The following is a 23,465-nucleotide window of genomic DNA, read 5'->3' as shown; positions in this document are numbered from 1 at the left end:
AAAGGAAGTAAATAAGCACTAAGAATTCTTTTTTCGTGCACAAGCAATCGAAGCTAAAAGACTTTTTGAAAAGGTAAGTCATTCCATCCATGTAAGTAATATATATTATCTTTCTATTTGAATTACTGTATAGTTTGATTAGATTTGAGATTCCAAGCCATCTACAACAAAATGAGAAATGTTGAATTATTAAAACGAAACTACTAGATATTCAACTTTTCATTCTCAAATAAACTTTCATTTCGTTATGTGCGCTTAGTATATCAATAATAACTTATCAACACATTTGGATTTTTTTAACCGTTGTTTTTATTTTTATTTTCTTCATATTGAAAATCCCATAACAGCTTTGTATAAACCTAATTTAAAATGTACTGACAAATATGAATATACCAGGCAAACTATAATGAAAACTGTCCCCATGTGAATCAATGGCCATCGTTGAAGTAATTTTCTTGAAGCTTCTCTGTAAATTATAGTAAATACTCGTATTCTAATTGATTATTTCATGCAATTGGATATATAATTTACTATACATATATCGCTTTAAATATCTGCCCATTGCCGGACTACGATTGTGTATTGTGAACTAAAAATGTGTATTGGTTAACATTATATGAACTTTAGATTAATAACGGTATGTTTATTTTAAGAAATTTATTTATAGATATAGGGATTAAAAATAAAAACAGTTTGTTTCATCCATTATCTACTGTGTCAATCTTCAAGTAATACACATGAAACACACACAATTAACAATGCAACAATATCAATAATTAGTGCACGTCACGATAAGATAGAAATTGTACTCGGGACGAATAAGAAGTAATAGCTAGCTCGAGTTTCCATAACACCTGTTCTTAGCATCTTACAACAATAACTGATACTTTAAGACACTAAACAGTTGTTGCCTATCTATCCTCAAAAAATGTGGACGCCATTTTTTGGGCCTATAAAGATAAATTTGTATTTTTTTTCATCCACGCAGCGACCATGGCATGCTTAGATTTAAGGGTATATCAAATTCGTTTAACTGAAAAGTAATTCAATCGATATTGTTTTCATTGAAAAAAACTCTTATTTTTCCTTTATCCAAAATCAGCTGTATGAAAACATTTCTTATACTTATCTAATGTGTTAAGAAACAATGCGTTTTGATCAAATATGGAACTGCTGGAATGAAAAAGTACAAAATGCAACTATAATTCCAATCGTAAGGCAACCAATTCTTCGAAATCATAAACGTTTTATAACATATAGTAAGATAAAATAGTGAAACAAAGGTCTTATTTCTTATTTAAGATACAAAGGAAACAGCAGTCATAACTATATTAAAATTAATCACCTTTGTACTCACTGCATATTAAAAGGCTCGAATATTTTGAACATATAATGTTTTATTGACTATTAATAATGAGCAGAAAAAATTATAAGAAGATGTGGTATGAGTGCCAATAAGAAAACTCACCATCTAAGTTACTTTTTGTAAAAGTAAACCATCATTGGTCAAAGTACGGTTTTCAACACAGTGCATTGGCTCACATTGGCGAAAAGCTCGAAAAAAATGATCTCCATAATAAAACGTTTATATATATTACAACGAAAATTTAGTAAATTGAAGTTATACCGAAGAAAATAAAAAATCAACCCTGCCAATATAGCTATATTCGAATATAAATATACTTCGAAAGTAAGAACTGTGTTAGGTTGGTTTGTTTCAAACAAGCAACCCTTTTGCAAAAGAGGTATAGAATGAAGAAGTGTTATTAATATTTTTTTGTTCTTTCCATTCAAACTGCTACCTTGGCATAATAAAAAAACTACTTCACTATATTGAAATAAAAAATTTAACATATTCCGAAATTAAAAAAAAATGATTTCTTGCATCAAAAATAAAATTTTTAAAAAAAAAGTTTCTTTATTAATAACTCATTTTAAATCAGAAAGATCATTTTGACTATATATTTGACTTGAAAGATTAAAAATTGTATTACATTATTTTTACTCTTTCAAATTAAATATGCCTATACCATATATATTTTCTTGTTCAATTATACACTTTTTTGATGCACAAATCATTCTTAATTTTATGTATAATTGCACTTCAAGTATTCCTCTATTCCTGTGCATATTTATTATAATGATTCGGCCTTTATTTATGGTTCTTTTTTTATCTACTAGTAAATCTCAAAAGAAATGAATGGCAGCCGGACATATATACAAAACTTAATGAACAATTGAAATCAATATATCAGCATTATAACGCGAAGGTTTGAGTTATAATGCAAAGACAGGGAAAAAAATGAAAAAAAAATGAATTTTCTAAAAACTAAAAGGCAAAATAGTTTTAGAATACGAAATAACAGACTCTGTTGATTCAGTGGTAATATAAACGATACCTTATATAATCGATAAAAAATTATCTGACAATAATGATTCAATAGGATCATACAAAATAGCAAAACAAAATTGATGATGTTGATTCGTTGATGTATAAAATAGATATTAATTTGGTTTTGGAGGATACTCCTGATTTCTCTCAATGTGACCTACCGTTTACTGCATACATATGTGCCTCTGTTATGCTTATGGTATCATCCGTTTTCTTGTGATTGTTGTCTAACTCAGCTATTACTAGGTATATATGTAACACTCAGAAACGTGTCCTTCCCCCCAAACGTGTCTGATTCCCCAAACGTGTCCGCATGACGTTACTGAACTGCAAAACATTTCTAAGTTGTAAAACCGCGCCAAAGCATGTCATTTGTTTAAACACCCAAACGTGTCCAATCCCCTTAATGTGTCCATATTTATTTTTTACTGGAAATGTAATTCGTGTCAATATTATAAATACTAAGGTTATTTGGTTATTGCTCTTTCATTAACGTATACTCATTTTGTTATTTCATTAAAAAATAGAAAATAATTTACGGTGTTTTTTTCTAAACCGGCAGAAACCTGGGTAAAAGTGGGAACGTTCGTAAAGATATGTTAGATGTTAATGTAAGCAGCCATGGTCAGTTAGATTGTAGATATAAGATCAGATACCTCGCGTAGGGAGAATTTCACATTCACTGCGCAATTCATACTGAAGTTATAAAAAAAAACGTTTTTACAGCTCGCTCTTGAGGTTTTTTAAAATTCAAATCCCAATTATAGTGCTAGTGTTAATCCCGAATAACCGTAAACCTTTAGGACCAATCCTCAATTCCTGGTATGATAATAGAACCTATCTACCGTATAAAAAAAGAAAATGTGATGTGCTTGACAATGAGACAACTCTCCACAAGAGACCACATGACACAGAATTAACAACTATAGGTCCCCGTCACTTTCAATAATGAGTAAACTACCGCATAAATAGCTATAAATGGGCCCGAAAGCACAAATGTATGTTTGCTAACAAAACATCATTTAAATAATGCATAAAATATTTGACACTGGACGTAATTTCTCTTGTTTGTGTGTCTTTAGTGATGCTCGAAACCAACAATTTATTTTAAAAAAAACTGACAACCAGTTTATGATTTGAAGAGCTTTTACAATACCACACTGATCGAGAGTTGAAAAAGGAAGTCAATTCCGCTGAAAGCCCGCCGTGCAATATTTGGATTGATATAAAAGCATCATCGGGGGTTTTAAGTACAGTTCATTTAAATGTTGCAGATTGAATTTACACTTATAATAATAAGTATTAACCTGCATAAAACTAACTACATACTAATAAATGACCACTTCATCAATTATGTCCCCCATCATGGAATAGCCGTAAACGTTATATCATTCGGAAAATGAGTGTATTAACGCTAAAAGACGTGACACGTTCTGGCGTGCAATAGTGGACACGTTTTGGCGAATAACAATTATCGGACACGTTTGGGGGTGATGAAATCGGACACGTTTGGGGAATATTGAATATTACGGACACGTTTGGGGGAATCGGACACGTTTCGGGGGAAGGACACGTTTGGGAGTGTTACATATATATTCAATGCCTTTATATAGTCCTGTGTAATTGCAAATACTATTTTTTCATACCTCGGATATTTTCTCTGACAAACATATAAAATATAATGTCAACCGAACTTTAGTGAAGAAAATTTGTAGTTGCTTCTAACTTTTTACGAAGGGCTGCTTTAAATTTTCAAAGGCTGTACAACTTTTTATCTGTTTTATTAAAGTGAATCGCTTCCCTGTTCTCAATCAAAAGATATTGTAAATAAAATATTCATTGCTGCTTTGGTTGCCTTTTTCGTATTTTGAGCCTGATCCAAGATTAGGTTACGTTGTAAAAAGTAAAATCACATACTAAACTCAGAGGAGAATCCAATCAGAAAGTCTATGATCACATGGCAAAATCAAATGACAAAACACATCAAAAACAAATGGACAAGAACGGTCATATTCCTGACGTGTATAAAAAAGAAGATGTGATATGATTGCCAATGAGACAACTATCCAAAAAAACTCAAAATGACACAGACATTAACAACTATAGGTCACCGTACGGCCTTCAACAATGAGCAAAGCCCAAACCGCATAGTGAGCTATAAAAGGCCCCGATAAGACAATGTAAAACAAAGCATTTTCAAATGTAGAAAATGGTAGATTAAACCTGGTTTTAAGGCGCTAAACCTTTCACTGTTTTCTACGAGGATCCGTTAAATACATAACATTCGTTACTCTCATGTTAAATTCAAGTTCTTGATGTGATACAGTTTACCGCGCTTTTTGCATATAAACATTAAAAATGATTTAGAACTCCGATTGACCCGAGTATATAGACTGAACGTGAAATTTAACGGCAACACTTCCGGTAATAAAAATGTCGGATTCAACCAGGAAAAAATATTCTTTGATGTTCTGATGGTCATGATTATACAGTGCAAACACAAAGAAAGGTAGAACAGTAGTTGATTTTATTTAAGATATTTTATTGTCCTAATTGAAAAACGTCATCTTGAATGAATTTGGTTGGTAGTTCAAAAAATGACGACAAGAAACACGGAGCCAATTTTTCAGGACGGAGACTATAGAGTGGAACCCATCATAGTTGTTGGGTTTTTTTAACGTTATATGACATCAAACTTTAAAGGGAGTTAACTCGTGATTAATGAGGCACGAGAAGAGGTATTCACAGGTAAATAACATGATTGTTCGATGAAGGCTTCAATTTGACGGGGTTATTTTGGACAGCTTCTGAATTAAACTATGACATGTGATTACATATTAACCAATTAAATAATTTCTATTTAATGAAAGGTATTTTTAAACAAGGTACTTTACGTTTTACTGGTTGCCGATGTCTTACATACATTTTTCTCTTTATTATCAATTATCTAACATTTTTTATGTAGATCTACGATAAAAAAAAATATTCAAATTTTTTTTCAGATGAAAAGCAGTGTTGGACTCCTTATGTTAGTTTTTGTCTTTATAGCGAATAATAATGACGTAAGTATTTACATGCAACTTAAAGTGACAGTGGATTCAAAGAATTTCAGGAAGTATTTATTAAAGCTTATCCTTAATCAGGAATAACTATCTAAACTAAAATTCTTTTTCTTTTCTTTTTCCGGAGTGGACCATAATTAACCAGCATAGTTCGTGTTTTATTTGACTAAACTATTTTGCGGACGTATAATGGTGTCATTGGTGTAGCCGTCCGAAGATATTTGGTTACCAGACAAAACATTGCGAATAATTGTAAGGTACTTTTTGACATTGAACATACAGTGTAATACCGCACTAGAAAACCTCGCTATGAAATTATACCACAAGGAAAAGGTTTGAATTGATTCATGATAACAGGATTATTGTTTATGTGAATCAATCATACAATCCTTAACGAAAGTTATTTAGCTTATCTGCAAACATTTCACCATCATGACTTATGTATTCTGCACTGTCTTACAACTTTAGATTCCGCTGACAAGAAAAATTAAGATAAGGCCACCGAAAGGTATATAAAAAAAAGAAAATTATTAATTCATTCTTTGTGGTCAAGTGTAATTTTATTACAAGTTTCTTTCAGTACATACAGTATGTTTTACGTCTTTTTACAGATAGCTAGAATATGTATCCATCTTTGACCCATACATTATAAGTAGTTCTATAAAACAACAGTCAAAAAAGTATTTCAACAAAAGTATTAAATCGTAATTCGTTTTGTGAAAATGAGCACTCGAAGGTGTAATTGAAAATATTTTGTAACCATATGACAGTATAATCAATATTCCAAAAGCACTTTAAGTTATTTACAAATATTACTTTCACGAAACCTCAAAACTTCTTAATTGGATTTGTATCAATTATTTTTCCCCGTCTAGATTGTAAATGCCTGTGAAACATACGAATTTAAATGCACAGATGGACAATGTATAAATTCGACATTGAAATGCGATAACGATCCTGACTGTTCAGATCTTTCTGATGAGCTTAACTGTGAGTATATTGTACATGGAAGAGAATTAATTATAAGCATCAACAGGTTGATGATGTTCAGATCTCATATATTTGTAATCATCAACTAATAGATTAAAATCAAGTTTGTGGAAAGGGTAATAGTCTCATACTTTTATGCTTTTCATCCTAAACTGGGAATGTACTTATGCTTTCCTAATTGTTTTTTACGTATTTAAACTGGAAAAAATTAAGGATTGTCATCTAATTAGAAGGAAGTAGAAATATTTAAAATAATCTCTGTTCACTGGCTTCACAGTTTATTGCATATTTTCTAGATTTTTGATAAAAGATAATTTGCTTGTTTAATGCAAACATAGTATAGAAGGGTGCTGTGTTATTTGTAGATCATCATAAAATTGAGAATGGAAATGGGGAATGTATCAAAGAGACAACAGCCCGACCATACAAAAAACAACAGCTGAAGGTCACCAACAGGTCTTCAATGTAACGAGAAATTCCCGCACCCGGAGGTGTCCTTTAGCTGGCCCCTAAACAAATTTATACTAGTTCAGTGATAATGAACGTCATACTTATTTCAAAATTGTACACAAGAAACTAAAATTAAAATAATACAAGACTAATAGTTATCAAAAGTACCAGGGTTATAATTTTATACGCCAGACGCGCGTTTCGTCTACATAAGACTCATCAGTGACGCTCAGATCGAAATAGTTAAAAAGCCAAACAAATACAAAGTTGAAGAGCATTGAGGACCCAAAATTCCAAAAAGTTGTGCCCAATACGGCTAAGGTAACAAAGACCAGAGGCTCCTGACTTGGGACAGGCGCAAAAATGCGGCGGGGTTAAACATGTTTATGAGATCTCAACCCTCCCCCTATACCTCTAGTCAATGTAGAAAATTAAACGAATAACAATACGTACATTTAAAATTCAATTCAAGAGAGGTCCGAATCTGGTGTCAGAAGATGCAACCAAAGAAAATAAACAAAATGACAAGTATACATAAAAAACAACATACTACTAGCAGTTAAATGACATGCCATCTCCATACTTCAATTAAACTGATTGAAAGATTATGATTTCATCATATGAATATCAGGCACAGTCCTTCCCGTTAGGGGTTTAGTATCATACCATCATAACATATATGAGAAGAACATAACCCGTGTCATGCCAACAACTGTTTTTAAACAAATGTGTTTAGTTCCGACGCAAAGACCCTATAAGTGAATCAATATTAATGAATGTCATCTATTTTTGCGGAGTTGGTACACCCGTTGTACAGTATTCTGTATATGGGTTTGTTAACTGTTTGTCGTTTACACGGTTTTTTCGACTAAGGGTTTTCATTGGTCATATGGAACAAACTGATACTGCCTGTAATCTCTCATATGACAACTGTGGTATAACAGTAAGTTGATATGTATCAAATAATTCATTCCATATTGAACATGATTTATATTTATCGATGTCCTCCAACAAGGAAACAGTCTTGTAATGGTTCAATTTTCACATTTATCATTTATATTATTTGATATAGGTACATTTATTCAGACATGCCCGGAAGGAAATCATAAATGTGTGACAGGCGAATGTGTTAACAATCCAACAGAATGTCCATTAGTAACATCAATAGTATCGTTGTCTTCTACCATTGCTATCGATATTCAATCTTCTTTCGTGTCACCAACTACAAGTACAAAGTTTATATCAGCCACCAGTCATTCAAATACGTATATATTACTGAGTTCTGGTTTATTGTCAACAGTAATACATAACTTACAGTCATCATCAGCTTTTATACCATCAACAATTTCAATAGAACCAACAACAACACATCATTCATATCAGACCTCTGTTATACAAACAACACCAACAAATAGCGTAAAGACACCTCCAACAGACGATCAAAAACCCGATGAGGAAAGTAATAAGCTATTATGTAAGTACAAAGTAATCTTTATAACGATCAAAATATAGATTTTTATATGAAACAAAATAAGGAGTTTAGAGTTGTTTACTCAATTATTTCAATTTTTGATAATGCTAAGATTCATCCTAAAACGTTATAATAATCATTGATATTCTATATATTCTTACATATTGACAGTTTCCATTTAAAATATGAAGACTTATTTGTTATTTTAAGGATGTTGAATGATGCATCTAAATTAAATATAGTTGTAGTTACCTTCTTAAATAGTATGGCCGCATGTATAGCGTCAGAATCAAAATTGAAATCACTATCCACAGACACAATAACTGACATAAAAAATGTTATGTAAAAAAGTCTTAAGCTTTTAAAGTTATTATGTTTATAGAGGTTGTATTGGAGAGCGACCCGATTGTAAATTAGGATATCTCCACAAAAGATACAAATATTATATATGTTGCGTTCAATTTGAGGCAAGTGTCCTCTTTTCAATATTGTGCAGATGCAAAATATTATGTTTTAAATTATTTTCTTCTTTTTAATTGATTTTTATTATAAATATTTCACTTTTCAGATTTATTAATAATACTTCCATTCGTTGTTGCACTGATCATCATCCTTGTTGGATGGAAATATAGACAAAACATGAGGTAATTGATAGTATACGTGACTTCTCTTTGGTTTTCAATAATATAAAAAGTAAAATCACAAATATACTGAACTCAGAGGAAAATCAATTCGGAAAGTCCATTATCAAATGGCAAAATCAAAAAAAAAAAACGTATCAAAGACGAATGGACAAGAACGGTTATATTCTTGACTTGGTACAGGCATTTTCAAATGTAGAAAATGGTGGATTAAACCTGGTTTCATAGCGCCAACCCTCTCACTTTAATAACAGTCTCGTTAAATTCCGTTATATTTACATGCATCATAAACGGCAGTAGTACCGAACTAAATCATATTTATTGGGTTTTTTTTAAGTTTAAAGATTAAACAGACTTTTGGTACAAAGAGTTCTTAAAACAATATAAATGAAATACTCAAAATTGAGAATAAAAAATAGTTACACGATCTATAACCAGGTAAATTAAGTGAAAAACAGTGGGATTAACTGAGCCGATCTGAAAAATACAAATAAAAGACCATAGCCGATTTGCACAACTTATTTTGACAGAGAAAAACAATTGAAATTTGAGATACGCAACATGGTTAATATATGTGGTCGTCTTCGTAACATACATATATATATATCTGATTCTCGCAAAAGGTATTTTATGTGCATCATAAAAAACCTGCTGAATATTAAAATCTAATGTTGTAAGTTATAATGGATCAGATCTTGTAGTATTGCTTATTTGTACAGTATTTGGAATATAAATGTTCCCCGATGATAACAAAAATTCGGGAAACCCATGTTAACAACAAAAACCGCTTGTTCTGTATTTTCTATCAAAATTAAACTTTTGAACTGCATTGTTAAATACACAAATAAACATTTTGTTAAGACCAGAGTGTTGTAACGTAACTTCATCTTAATAACTATCATCGCTTGTGTTTAATGAATATATATATATATATCTTTTTTCATATTTTAACATAGTAAATTTTTTTTTCTTGAATTATTGGTATCTTAGAGTCCTTAGTCAGCGCATCAAGCATTTTCCCAAGCATCACCTTACATTTTGGTATGTAAAGGTTAGAAATGTAATTGCGCATGTAAAGATAAGTTTCAATCGAAGAGATGTTCTGTATAAGAACCAATATGTTTTTACAAATGTATTTATCTTATTTTTGTATAGAAGCATGATCTACAGAGTAACAAGGAGGGGAAAACATTATCATGATGCTTCCAGGAATAGGTATGCAGTGTGCTTCTTTTGTTTTCGATAAGTAATATCATTAAGATATTTTTATTTACGTTCAAAACCACTTCAAAACAAAGTCCGTAAGGAATACGTATGTTATGTACCTTCCATATTGGGTTTTTTTTTGTATAGTGGTATCCGTAATTACACTGTAAAATTGCCAGTGTGAAATATCTGTTCATCAATAATAAAAGCCCTTATTATCATCTGACAGTTTCATTCTATGACAACCAATACTGTTCTACCATCTCAGTCAATCATTATATACAGACAAAGACAGAAGCATGACTTTGTTAATTATTAGTCTTCTTTAATTTGTTTGGCTTAATTCCTATTTTATGCTGACTTAACGTGAAACGTGATTTATCAAAAGATCGAAATAGTTGTACAATACTGGATGCCGTTAGATGTTAGACAGCTATTTAATCAAATCGACCAGAGCATGATGGTGTTCGTAAAATTTTCGAAGGTTAAATTCGACTTTATCAAAGAGAACCATTAGTTCAATAGCTAACTTTTAAACAGCAAGCCTATATCATGGAATTCAAAATAAGAATACAAGCTCTGAAATTTCAAATCAACTTTTGGAAATATATACTATACATTTAGCAGAATCTGCTGAAATGTTTCTACTTATATTGAAGATCACAGTCGGAAATTGAACATATATTTCTGTCGTAAAAAGTGTTCTTGCAACTGTTTGTAGATGCTTAGTAAAACAATATATAACAATCTATGTGTTAACGGAATCAAAGAGTATAAGTATCATAAGCAAAACTTTCTTGTGGCATGACTTATTCAAATTGATGTTTTTGACAGATGCTCATGTAAATTCTAACGTTGTTTTTTTTTGCAGGGAGATGCATTAGGAAGTAAGATCAAATATAAGAAAAATAGTTTCCCTGAATCCACACTAGTCGAACAAACCAGTTGAACAAATACTTGCAATTAAACTTTTAAAGTGTTTATCGTCTGTAAAGCATTTCTTCAAGGGCATACTATACAGTTACACTGAAGGCTATAACGTTGCTAACGTTTCACGGCGTTAACATTTGAAATATCGGGTTAAGATGCATTTTTAACTGGATTTTATCATTGAGACTGATTTAACTGGTAAACAGGACGCCTCTTAATAAAAATGACATTTGGCTTGATATGATATGAGGATTGTTTGTGCCAATTTTTACAAAGAAATTATATATGATTTTTTTTTAACGACAATTATAGTTTTATGTTGTATTTCTTTCACGTAATGTTTTGATTGCAGCGTTCTTTTTAACATTGCCATATAGGCGGGATGTTTAGCTAGCAATAAAACCAGGTTCAACCAAAAATATGTTTCTTAAAATCGCCTGTACTAAGTCAAAAATACAAATGCATGGATATTGATATCAAATAGTTTCTTTTGATGTTAGTGTTTGTTTTCGTAGCAGCAGCTATTACAGACGCTTTGACGAATAATAGTTCGCGTTTCTCATTCAAAATTAAAAAGAATAATAAGTACTAGTCCAAGAAGCTGTAATTTCCAGACAATGCCTAACGTTTTGACCCTCTTTACATCTAAAAAAAAGCATATGAAGGTATATTTTTGTAACATATTTTAATTGACTTGGTGCACAAAAACAACTTGTAGGCAAAGTTTTGTCAAAAATTCACCGCGGGATTAAAACTGTACCGTATGCCTTTAAAAAACGTCTATATGTATACTTGATAATAGTTCATCAGGGCTTATTTTTATATGTTTTATACATTATCGATTTTAAATAAAATTAAATGTATCTCTATATCTGTTAATTTTTCATATCAAAAATAAGTTCTTTTTAACAAAACAACCATTGGTGTTTTCTATATTATGTTACAGTTTCAGCTGAATGCAGTGTCAGTTATATATTCAACATCTCTAATATTGATTATAAGCTATATTAACGACAAATAAAGCTACGTTTTATTTGACCAATCTAAAGTTGTACCATTAAGTATGACACTAAGACCGTTAAACATAACACTCGATTAACATGGTTCAAACAGGAAGTCGAGGTGTAACTAATCCAGATTTACTGTTTGTTTAAAATATTTCTGTTATAAAGAGCGTAATCTGTTCACCAAAATAATGATCAAAGGTACCAGGATTATAAATTAGTACGCCAGACGCGCTTTTTGTCTTCATAAGACTCATCAGTGACGCTCATATCGAAATGTTTATAAAGCCAAACAAGTAAAAAAAACTTGAAGAGCATGGAAAATTTAAAATTCTAAAAAGTTGTGCCAAATACGGCTAAGGTAATCTATGCCTGGAATAGTAAAATCCTTAGTTTCTACACAAATTTAAAGCTTTGTAAACAGGAAACCTGAAAGAAATGACCACATTATCGTAATTCATGTCAACAGCCAAATGTTTACTACTGGGCTAGTGATACCCTCGGGAACGAAACGTCCACCAGCAGTGGCATTGACCCAGTGGTTTAAATAGTTATCAAAGGTACCAGGGTTATAATTTAGTACGCCAGACGCGCGTTTCGTCTACATAAGACTCATCAGTGACACTCATATCGTAATGCTGTACCCATATAATGATAATGTTGCCTATTATGTCTGTTTTGCTCAATCATCGTTGTAATATAATGGAATTTGGGGCGACTGTCATACAAGTGAGAGGTTTAGCGCTATGAAACCAGGTTCAATCCACAATTTTCTATACTTGAAAATGCCTATACCAAGTAAGAAATATGACAGTTGTTGTTCATTCGTTTCATGTGTTTTATCATTTGATTTTGTCATTTGATTAGGGATACGTACAAACTGACAAAAAAAATGTTTTAGTTTGAGCGTTTCTCTTAAATTATGAAAATTTTCATATTAATTACGCAATAAATAAAGTGTTTCATTTGTTATCCATTTGAGTAATCCTTTAATCAAACGTTCTTTAGTTTTGAAATTACGCACATTATTAAAATTTAACAAAAATAAGATATCGTTCATGTTCACATGACCACAGGTATGGACAGTTCAAATAAGAACAAAAAAACACAAAAAGACACTACAAAGCACATAAGCAAATATAAAAGACAAGAATACAAAAATATACAGTAACACAATGCCGGGATGTATAAGTTTTCAAGACCATATGAGTCTTTGGACCGTACGCGTTCGGTCCTGACCTTTTTACATGTACGTATACTCGTACGGTCGGACCATACGCGTAGGATCGGACCGTATGAGTATACTCGTACGGTCTAGTACGAGCTGTACCATATACATGTATTTGGACCATTTGGGGTAATTTTAGATACACATTTATGAAAATAGTGAATTGTGTTTTGAATTAATATTATTACAATAAGATGAACAAAGTGAAAGAGCGATCATTCAATCAATTAAAATTTAATAATCATTTAATTGGCTATCTGAATCTAATTTGGCTCTATAGCACAAGGAGACCCTGACGCTTGCAATTACGAACGTCAGATTTTTTTTACGTTTTCATTTTTTTTCATGCATGTTTCTGACCATTTGCAGTTTTCAATTGCAAATTTCTAAATATTCTAAAAAGTATTTCCACACATTATGTATAAACTTCAATAACTTGAACTTCAATGCGCATAATGCAATGTATGACAGTAATGTACTGTATTTACTGACATGCTGAATACATTAGATAAACAGATTATATTAACGCGACTTTTTGAACAATTAAAATATTCAGGTTTTTTCAATTACAATTGAATATTTTATATCAACTCGAGATTTCAGTTGTGTTGTACTATAGGTTAATATATAATGAACTTGGTAAACTTCTTAAACTTAGGCCGATAGTACGCGTACAGTACGACCGTATGCGTAATTTGAAAAAGTAAGCATACGGTCCAAACCGTTCGCGTACGATCCAAATACTCATATGGTCTGGCACATAGGTACGGAGCCACGTCATATGTAACACAGAAACACAAAGAGTCTCATAGACAAAGCACATACGCAAAAATTAAAGACATGAATAGACAAATTTCCCATAGTGCAGTTAACACAATAACTTTCAAAAAGACAACTTAAAAAATACTATTATTTTGTTATGAAGATGATCAACAATGTTAATACAAAGGAATCTATAAATAAGGGCAACAGTAATTCTTAATCGATTTGAAAAAAAAACCAAATTTGGGTCGCAAACTAAAACTGAGGGAAACGCATCAAATAAAAGGGGAAAACAACGACACAACAGAAACACACCTTAAAATGTAACACACATACAGACATGAACTATGATATAACAATTTCCATTTTTCTGACTTGGTACAGGACATTTAAAGGTGATTTATTTGTGAAGTTGATACGTCACTGTCTCAACAAAGTCTTGGTATCTTCCATTAGACTTTTTTAAGAAGAAGGACGAGCTTTGAATGAATTGTAAGTTACTGGGTTCTTTTTATATTTAGTTCGCTATATAGCTGTAATGAAGTATAATTCACACCGTTTGTTTTCGCTTTTAATTACATTCACATTATTTTTCATCGCCTATACTAACCTATTAAATTTGGAACCACGTTGTTTGCATATCGATTTTTGATAGTTCATATCTTTCGGCAAATCTACCGAATCTCTTTATCTTTAAAGGGACATATCAAAATCATGGTCCCCTATTTGACTCAAATTCTTATATTTGATTTATAACACACTAAAACGTATATCAAAATTGTAGAAAGTCAATAATTAACAATAAATAATGCATGCATTTGATAATATATATATATCAGCATTGTGTGTGTATTTCTATCTAAACGCCATCTCATTAACCATAGGTGTCCTCTGAAGACTGACGATGGTCATTTTATTACCACCACTGGGTCTCTGCTGGTGGACTATTAGTCCCCGAGGGTATCACCAACCCAGTAGCCAGTACTTCGGTACTGGCATGAAATACGGATTTTTTTGTGTTATTAAAATTTGCTGTTACAAAATATTAGAAATTATTATAAATTTAGGAATGTATCTCCCTCATGCAAAGCTCTGATTCCTTTCACGGATTTGGCTATACTTTTTGGACCTTTTGGATTATAGCTCTTCATCTTTTATATAAGCTTTGGATTTCAAATATTTTGGCCACGAGCATCACTGAAGAGACATGTATTGTCGAAATGCGCATCTGGTGCAAGAAAATTTGTACCGTTAATTTTATTACTACCACTGGGTCGATGCCTCTGCTGGTGGACTATTAGTCCCCGAGGGTATCACCAACCCAGTAGCCAGTTCATCGGTACTGGCATGAAATACGGATTTTTTTGTGTTATTAAAATTTGCTGTTACAAAATATTAGAAATTACTATAAATTTAGGAATGTATCTCCCTCATGCAAAGCTCTGATTCCTTTCACGGATTTGGCTATACTTTTTGGACCTTTTGGATTATAGCTCTTCATCTTTTATATAAGCTTTGGATTTTAAATATTTTGGCCACGAGCATCACTGAAGAGACATGTATTGTCGAAATGCGCATCTGGTGCAAGAAAATTGGTACCGTTAATTTTATTACTCAGTACAAAGATAAATAAAGATATAAATGAATAGCGAATACGATTGGAAAAGGTCTGTTGATTTCATATCAAATTTTAAAAGATTAATTAAAATATATGTGGTTTTGTGGATCGAATCAGTCAATCAAACGGTTTGATTTTTATATCTAATAGCAAAATCATTATTTGTTAGCAAACAAAAAACATTGTTCTCTTTTTTATTTAAATGTGTAATCTCAATAGCTAGTTAACTAAAACATTGAATTTTCTATCGTAAAATAGATTTTCCAAAATTGTATGTTTACAATAAATTCTGTATATCTTTAAATAGTTCTATATATAACTTTTTAAAAACTTTTCTTCATATTGACATTTTACGAAATTTGGAATTGATTTGCACCTATTGGTGTTAGGTGTGAACGATAACTACATGTAATTTAATAACGAAATATTAGTTATATATGTAGAGTAGTAATTAACTCATTGAAGGGTCAAATAATAAATATTGTTTTTATTGATATGAGATGATTTAACGTAGATTTAATGGTATAAATGCTATTTTATTGCATTGTTATGTTGTTTACCATTTAAACGAAGGAATTTCTCTATTTTACACATGCACGAGTTAAAGTATGATTGTAACAAACTATATCTATCCAAATATTATCGACTGTAGGTGGATCATTTTGAATATCGAATGTATTATAACAAACATTTTTGATAAAGGGTAGACAGATCTGATTCGTTTCTTTCGATTCATTGCACTATTAGGTGACTTTTGTCATGACGACAATTTCTAGGCCAAACCATAACCGCAATATTTCTTTTGAGTTATCAAGTATTTTACAACTGATCAAGATAATTGTGTATACTGAGCGACACATGGTTTATACATCGACGAAGGTTTTTTTTTTTTAAACTTCTACTTTTTGAACTCACCTTATGTGTTATTTTTTGTTTCAATGTTTTCAAGAACATTTTGCATAGTTGTGTCCCTGACAGTTATTTCCTAGTACGTAGTCTTACACATATTTGGACAGTTTATTCTTTTGTCTTTTGTTTTTGCAACGATACTGTTTGTCCTTTCGCCACAGAAGTTATGTTTTATTCCCTTTAATTGTGTATGTCTAAGCTCTTATGAATATCTAAAACCCATCATAAGTCTTAAGCCAATATTTTTAATCTTACACTTTCACAGCTGAAAGTTTTTAAAATGCATAGCACTGTTCTCATATTTATGAATAAAATAAGATGTGTAAAAACGTTTATGACAAACTGCCGAATGTCACACATTAACAAATATAATAAAGTATTGTTTATATCAGCCTCATTTCCGGAGCACCTGGAACCACCCTTATAGGGTTGGGTCTGTATTGTTTTTGTACCATTTTCTACATTTAAAAATGCTTGTACCAAGTCAGAAATATTACAGATGTTATCCATTCTTTTGATGTGTTTTATCGTTGGATTTTGTCATTTGATTAAGGATTTTTCCCTTTTGAATTTTCTTCGGAGTTCAGTATTATTGTGATTTCACTTTTAAGACTTTTAAGAATAGGTGTCTCTATTTAAACTCATAACTTGTCTTTTTTTATAGCATGTATTCAGAAAGCAATGTGCCAAGCACTAAAGGGGGTGAAAGTAACCAGAGAGACATTCAAACACTTGGATAAAAAAAAACTGTCAACGCCATGGCTAAAATAGAAAGAGACAAACAGAAAAAACAATAGTGAACAAGACACAACATAGAACACTAAAAACTTAGCAACACGAACCATACAAATAATGATGGGATCTTAGGTGCCCCGGAGGAAGGGTGAGCAGATCCTGCTCCATATGTACCTTTCGTCGTATAAATCGCTTTGAGTCTAATAGTTGTGATTAAATTAAAGACAAAAATATATAAAAAAAAAATATATGACATTAACAGTACCTCTTTGAAGTTTCAAAACAAGCCTGAAGATATGACTTACAACAATCAATAAACTAATCCAGATTTTGGACAGACTTATAAATATGTAATGCTTAAAATGCATATCGATGAATATCATAATCTGTGACCCGTCATCTGTATATGCATTTAATTCAAATGATTACTTACCGTGTGTACGACATTTAAATTTATAATTAAATTATTTTATTTACAAACAAAGAACAATCAAGCTATGAATAACTCAAATTGGGTTTTCCTATTTTGATATTATCTGCGTTGGTTTAAACATATTGTTTGGGATATAATGTACCGACCTACATTTTGTGTTATTTCGTGTGTAAACATTACATGGACAAACTTACATTGTTATGAAATATAAGGAGCTGTAAACGCATTATTCGCTCAGGTTAAGTTATTTGTGATAACTAAATATTTTTTTGTAACTAAATATCGAATACATTAAGATCTGTAACATCTGATTTGTAATTTAATTAATATTTCTTTTTTTTCCCGCGTTTAACCCCACATTTTGTTTTAAAAAGAAATCTGCTTTAAAATGAATACAATTGTTTATATTTTTCTGAATAGTTTGAAAAACGCGTGAAGACAATGCGTAAAACGTATTTAGTTTGTACGAAACACATCTAAAAATGCGATGAAATAAGAAAAGTTGATTAATTTCGAATTTGTTTTTTTAGGTTTAATTTGATACCATTTCCGATGAGTGTTGTTTTATAAGACCACAATGAAAACAACAATAATCAAGTGTGTGTTATTTGTAATAGCTGCATTTCATCTATGTGTAAGTACTGAATTTAGAAATACGTAAAAATATTCTTAGAAAACACGCATTCCCGAAATTGTAAAATATTTAAAATGGTTAGAAAAATTTGATCATACGTTTTTACATAAATTTTTATACAGTAAAAAAAACACAATACCCCATCTAGCGAATGGATAACAACTGCCATATTCCTGACATAGTGGAGTCATATTCGTAGGTTTAAAAAAAATCTATTAAATCTTGTTTTTTTAACAAGCTAAACATCTTACTAGTGTGACAGTCGCATAAAGTTCCAAGTATGTTATTAAGTGCATAGTTTCTAATTGATAAATAGAGTAACCAAAGCATAGTATGGCGTTCATTATCACTGAACTAGTATAAATATTCGTTTTATAGGCCACCGAAAGGACGCCTCCGGGTTTGTGAATTTCTCGCTGCATTGAAGACCTATTGGTGACCTTCTGCTGTTGTCTGTTCTATGGTCGGGGTGTTGTCCTTTTGGCACATTCTCCATTTCCATTCCTAATTTTAATTTTATACACATGACTTTTGATTGCTCCAGTCTTTAAGTCGTTTACAAAGTTTATAATTGATAAATAGAGTTACCAACGAATATATACACACGAGTTTGATTGCCCCTTCTATAAGTCTGCTATATAGTACACATGAGTTTGATTGTTCCCTTCTATAAGTCTGCTACATAGTTTATAATTGATAAATAGAGTTACCAAAGAATATATACACACGAGTTTGATTGCTCCTTCTAGAAGTCTGCTCCATAGTTTATAATTGATAAATAAAGCTACCAAAGAATATATACACATGAGTCTGATTGCTCCCTTCTATAAGTCTGCTACATAGTTTATAAATGATAAATAGAGTTACCAAAGAATATAAACATATGAGTTTAATTGCCTCTTCTATAAGTCTGCTACATAGTACACATGAGTTTGATTGCCTCTTCTATAAGTCTGCTACATAGTTTATAAATGATAAATAGAGTTACCAAAGAATATAAACATATGAGTTTGATTGCCTCTTCTATAAGTCTGCTACATAGTACACATGAGTTTGATTGCCTCTTCTATAAGTCTGCTACATAGTTTATAAATGATAAATAGAGTTACCAAAGAATATAAACATATGAGTTTGATTGCCTCTTCTATAAGTCTGCTTCATATTACACATGAGTTTGATTGCCTCTTCTATAAGTCTGCTACATAGTACACATGAGTTTGATTGCCTCTTCTATAAGTCTGCTACATATTATACATGAGTTTGATTGCCTCTTCTATAAGTCTGCTACATATTACACATGAGTTTGATTGCCTCTTCTATAAGTCTGCTACATATTACACATGAGTTTGATTGCCTCTTCTATAAGTCTGCTACATATTACACATGAGTTTGATTGCTCCCTTCTATAAGTCTGCTACATAGTTTATAATTTATAAATAGAGTTACAAAAGCATATATACACATGAGTTTTGCTCCCTCCTCTGTGTTGTTTTCTCATTCGTACAATTTGATGTGAAATTATATTAGTACGCCCATATGCATATTTACAGAGGAAGTGTTTGCATTGATAAACCTATCATAAAGGTGGTATTTTAAAGAAAACTAATGAATGCAGTACATGTATAGCTATAACACTAATTATCTTTACAAAATTTAAAATTAAGAAAATCAAAACAAGTGTTAATTTTCTCAACGAATTTAAAAGATATATTTCAAATCTCAAGTTCAATTACTTACATTTAATTCACTTCAACAATGTCATTTTGAAAAACAATAACATACTGGATATGATTTTATTGTTTTTGTTTATTATTTCTATAATAGACAGTTCAGTCATGTAATACAACAGAATTTACTTGTACAAGCGGCGAATGTATTGACATAGGACGTAGATGTGACAATGATTTTAATTGTGGAGACAGAACTGATGAAGAAAACTGTAAGTTCATTGTAGGCTAGGAGTGTTATTATCCAATGTATAGATATAACGGGAGAGGCCAGGACCTTTTTCGGGAAGTCGGAATCGGTTGCTATTAAGCTCGAGATATTGGGATCGACTCATTCGGGATCCGAGAATTCCGTGATGTCGGGATTTACATTTCTTTAAATTCGGGACCTCTGGATTTCGTGTGTTTTAAAGCCGGGATTTCGGGATCAGGATCCCTCCGACCACTCCCACCACCCCCTCATAGAAGGGTTTGTATTTTGGAATTTGATTTGTCAGCATGTTTTTCCTGTAATTTTGGGATGTTTAAAATTCTTTTTTACACACTTATGTATATGTTATTTGAAAAAGGAAATTCTTGTGACAATCAATACACTAACCTCACCGCGGTATCCTGAATACGTGTATCGTCATATATTCTATAACATTACACCTTCATAACTAGAATTTTATTATCTTGCTACACATATTTCATCACTTGCATAAAACTCCTTCGCATTAAATTCAATAACGAATTCTAAATTGAATGAAACCTGTCTTTTTTATGTTTCACAACATAATGACAAATATATAATAATAGGCATTGGTCAAACAGTATAATCTCTAGTTCCTAGAAACCAACCTAGAATGAACGTTTTAATTATCAACTGGTAACAACGAGATGTCAGTTCTTAAGATAATAATTTTGTAATGGACATAATTCTCAAACGGACAATGCAAAAAACCGAACGTAGTCTACTTTAAATAACCAATGAAATTATGTTAAAATTTCAACAGATTTGAACAATTTCAGCGTACATTAGTAAGAGAAAACACAATTAGAGTGTACAAAGTGACAAAACTATGAATGGTGATAGTCAAAGACATCACATACGAACTTAGCATCTATTAAATGACCAATTACATTGAATTCAAGTTTTAAAGGATTTGGTAAAGTTGCACATGTATAACTGTTATCATCCAAAAGCCTTCTTTAATCAAAATTATTTATTGTAGAAAACTGTATTTGACATATCATTTTCTTTCTGTCATCAAATACAAACAGAAAAGGAAAGTGTTTTCGAGATAGTCCAAAAATAATTTGATTTGACATCTTGATCTAAGACAAGACGGAAAATAATAAACTTTTGTTTACATTTTTGAAATACACAATTATAGAAACTATTGCATTACCTTTGTTATTTAAATAGATGGTATGGATATACCAAATGCATACTAGAATGCAAATGACCACACAGATAACTCAAAACATAACGTAACGAATAAAATATTAAAAAATATTATATAGAATTATGCAAACGTTTGATTATGTTTATGTACACATACGTACAAATGCATTTTTGTAAATAAGATGTTTTAAAATTAAGATAGAAATACTGCAGTTGTTAGTCTGTCGTCCAAATCAATTTGCCTATACAAAATGGAATGGTATTTTCATTTTTCTACATTCTACCTGCTCGACATATATACTTCTATACACACAAACAGCATTTATAAGCCTGAATCGTTCTTCACCTTCGAACTTTATTTGGACTTTTTTTTACTTTTTTGGTTTCGTGCGTCACTGATGAGTCTTTTGTAGACTAAGCGCTCGTCTGGCGTAAATACAAAATTTAATCCTGGTTTCTATGAAGAGTTTTTTCATATTTTTATTTTCTTTTTCCGTATGATTTTGTTAAGTATCTTACGAATATGTCGTTTCACGGTATATTTTTCCATTACTATTTAGTAACCATTTATATTTTAGGTACAGCTGTACAAATATGTCCCGAAGGGAGGCAAAAATGCGATACTGGAGAATGTGTTGTAGACATAAATCTATGCTCAACGCACACAACTATGATGCAATTATCGACATCTATTGTAGAACCATCATCTCAAAGCTTGATATCTCCAACAAACACATTTGAGATACAGTCTAATCCATCTAAATTATCAACATATGATATTCAAACAACATCAACATATGATATTCAACCAACATCATCACGTGATATGCCTGCTAATTCAGTTATTTATACGACGATTCAATCAGTACAATCTGTCAAAACTCCAACTTCTGACAGTAAATTCAAACCTATATGTAAGTTGTCTTAACAATACGTAGACGTGAAACTATTGGCACCTTTCGATATATTTTTGATTTTATCTATTTTACATTACTAGTGCAGATATGTACCCGTACATTTGATCTGTACGGGAAATTCATAATTGAACAATGTGTTTTGTATTATCAATTATTGTTTGTGTTTATATGTTCTAATTATACCCCGCTTTAAAAAAAAGGGGGGTATACTGTTTTACCTCTGTCTGTCCGTCCGTCAGTTCGTCCGTCAGTCAGTCCGTCCCATGAATATTTTTCGTCGCATTTTTCTCAAGAACTACAATACAAGGATTTCTGAAATTTGGTTTCAGGGTTTATCTAAGTCTGCTATACCGTGTGATGCGTTTTCAGATTGATCACTTGACAACTTCCTGTTAACCGAACACTTGTATGATTTTACACATGATAGCCAAGTTGAAAATTTTCGTCACACTTTTCTCAGGAACTACAATACAAGGATTTCTGAAATTTGGTTTCAGGATTTATATAAGTCAGCTATACCGTGTGATGCGTTTTCAGATTCATCACTCAAAAACTTCCTGTTTACCGAACACTTGAATATTTTTACACTATTTATATTATCCACTTGCGGCGGGGGTATCATCAGTGAGCAGTAGCTCGCAGTTTCACTTGTTTATCATATGGATATATGATGATCCAATTCTGATCGTTTTTGACAAACACATTATAGGTTTTAACTGACTGTTTATTAGCAATCAGTAACTACAATAACAAGTTCTGTGATGTTGGTGCTTTAAGTTGATTTGGTGTGTTTTTTGTGTCTAGTACCGTATTATTAAATGGAGTAACTTAAAACTGATTTGTATAGTTTATTCTACTGTTTCGCTATTACATCATGGTTTCTGCAAAACATGGTGAATTAATGTTGAAAGCTAACAAACATGTTTTAACCTGTCACATTCTGTTTGTGTCTGTCTGAAATCAGGATAG

General features: G+C 31.4%; 2 protein-coding genes across 2 annotated transcripts; both read left to right on the top strand.

The window, feature by feature from the left end:
• The first annotated feature begins 7,923 nt into the window (after nucleotides 1–7,923).
• Nucleotides 7,924–11,471, top strand: LOC134727447 (uncharacterized). Its single transcript, XM_063591830.1, has 4 exons — nucleotides 7,924–8,368; nucleotides 8,934–9,009; nucleotides 10,162–10,221; nucleotides 11,084–11,471. Exons 1-4 carry the CDS (start codon nucleotides 7,924–7,926, stop codon nucleotides 11,094–11,096), a joined length of 594 nt encoding a protein of 197 aa, XP_063447900.1. The 3' UTR covers nucleotides 11,097–11,471.
• Nucleotides 11,472–17,961: 6,490 nt separating this feature from the next.
• On the top strand, nucleotides 17,962–22,507 carry LOC134727446 (low-density lipoprotein receptor-like). The gene is made up of 4 exons (XM_063591829.1): nucleotides 17,962–18,069; nucleotides 18,362–18,465; nucleotides 20,290–20,404; nucleotides 22,158–22,507. Exons 2-4 carry the CDS (start codon nucleotides 18,409–18,411, stop codon nucleotides 22,505–22,507), a joined length of 522 nt encoding a protein of 173 aa, XP_063447899.1. The 5' UTR covers nucleotides 17,962–18,069; nucleotides 18,362–18,408.
• Nucleotides 22,508–23,465: the final 958 nt, after the last annotated feature.

The sequence above is a fragment of the Mytilus trossulus genome, chromosome 8 (assembly GCF_036588685.1).
Source record: "Mytilus trossulus isolate FHL-02 chromosome 8, PNRI_Mtr1.1.1.hap1, whole genome shotgun sequence".
Lineage (NCBI taxonomy): Eukaryota > Metazoa > Mollusca > Bivalvia > Mytilida > Mytilidae > Mytilus > Mytilus trossulus.
This window is presented reverse-complemented; position numbering and strand designations above follow the sequence as displayed.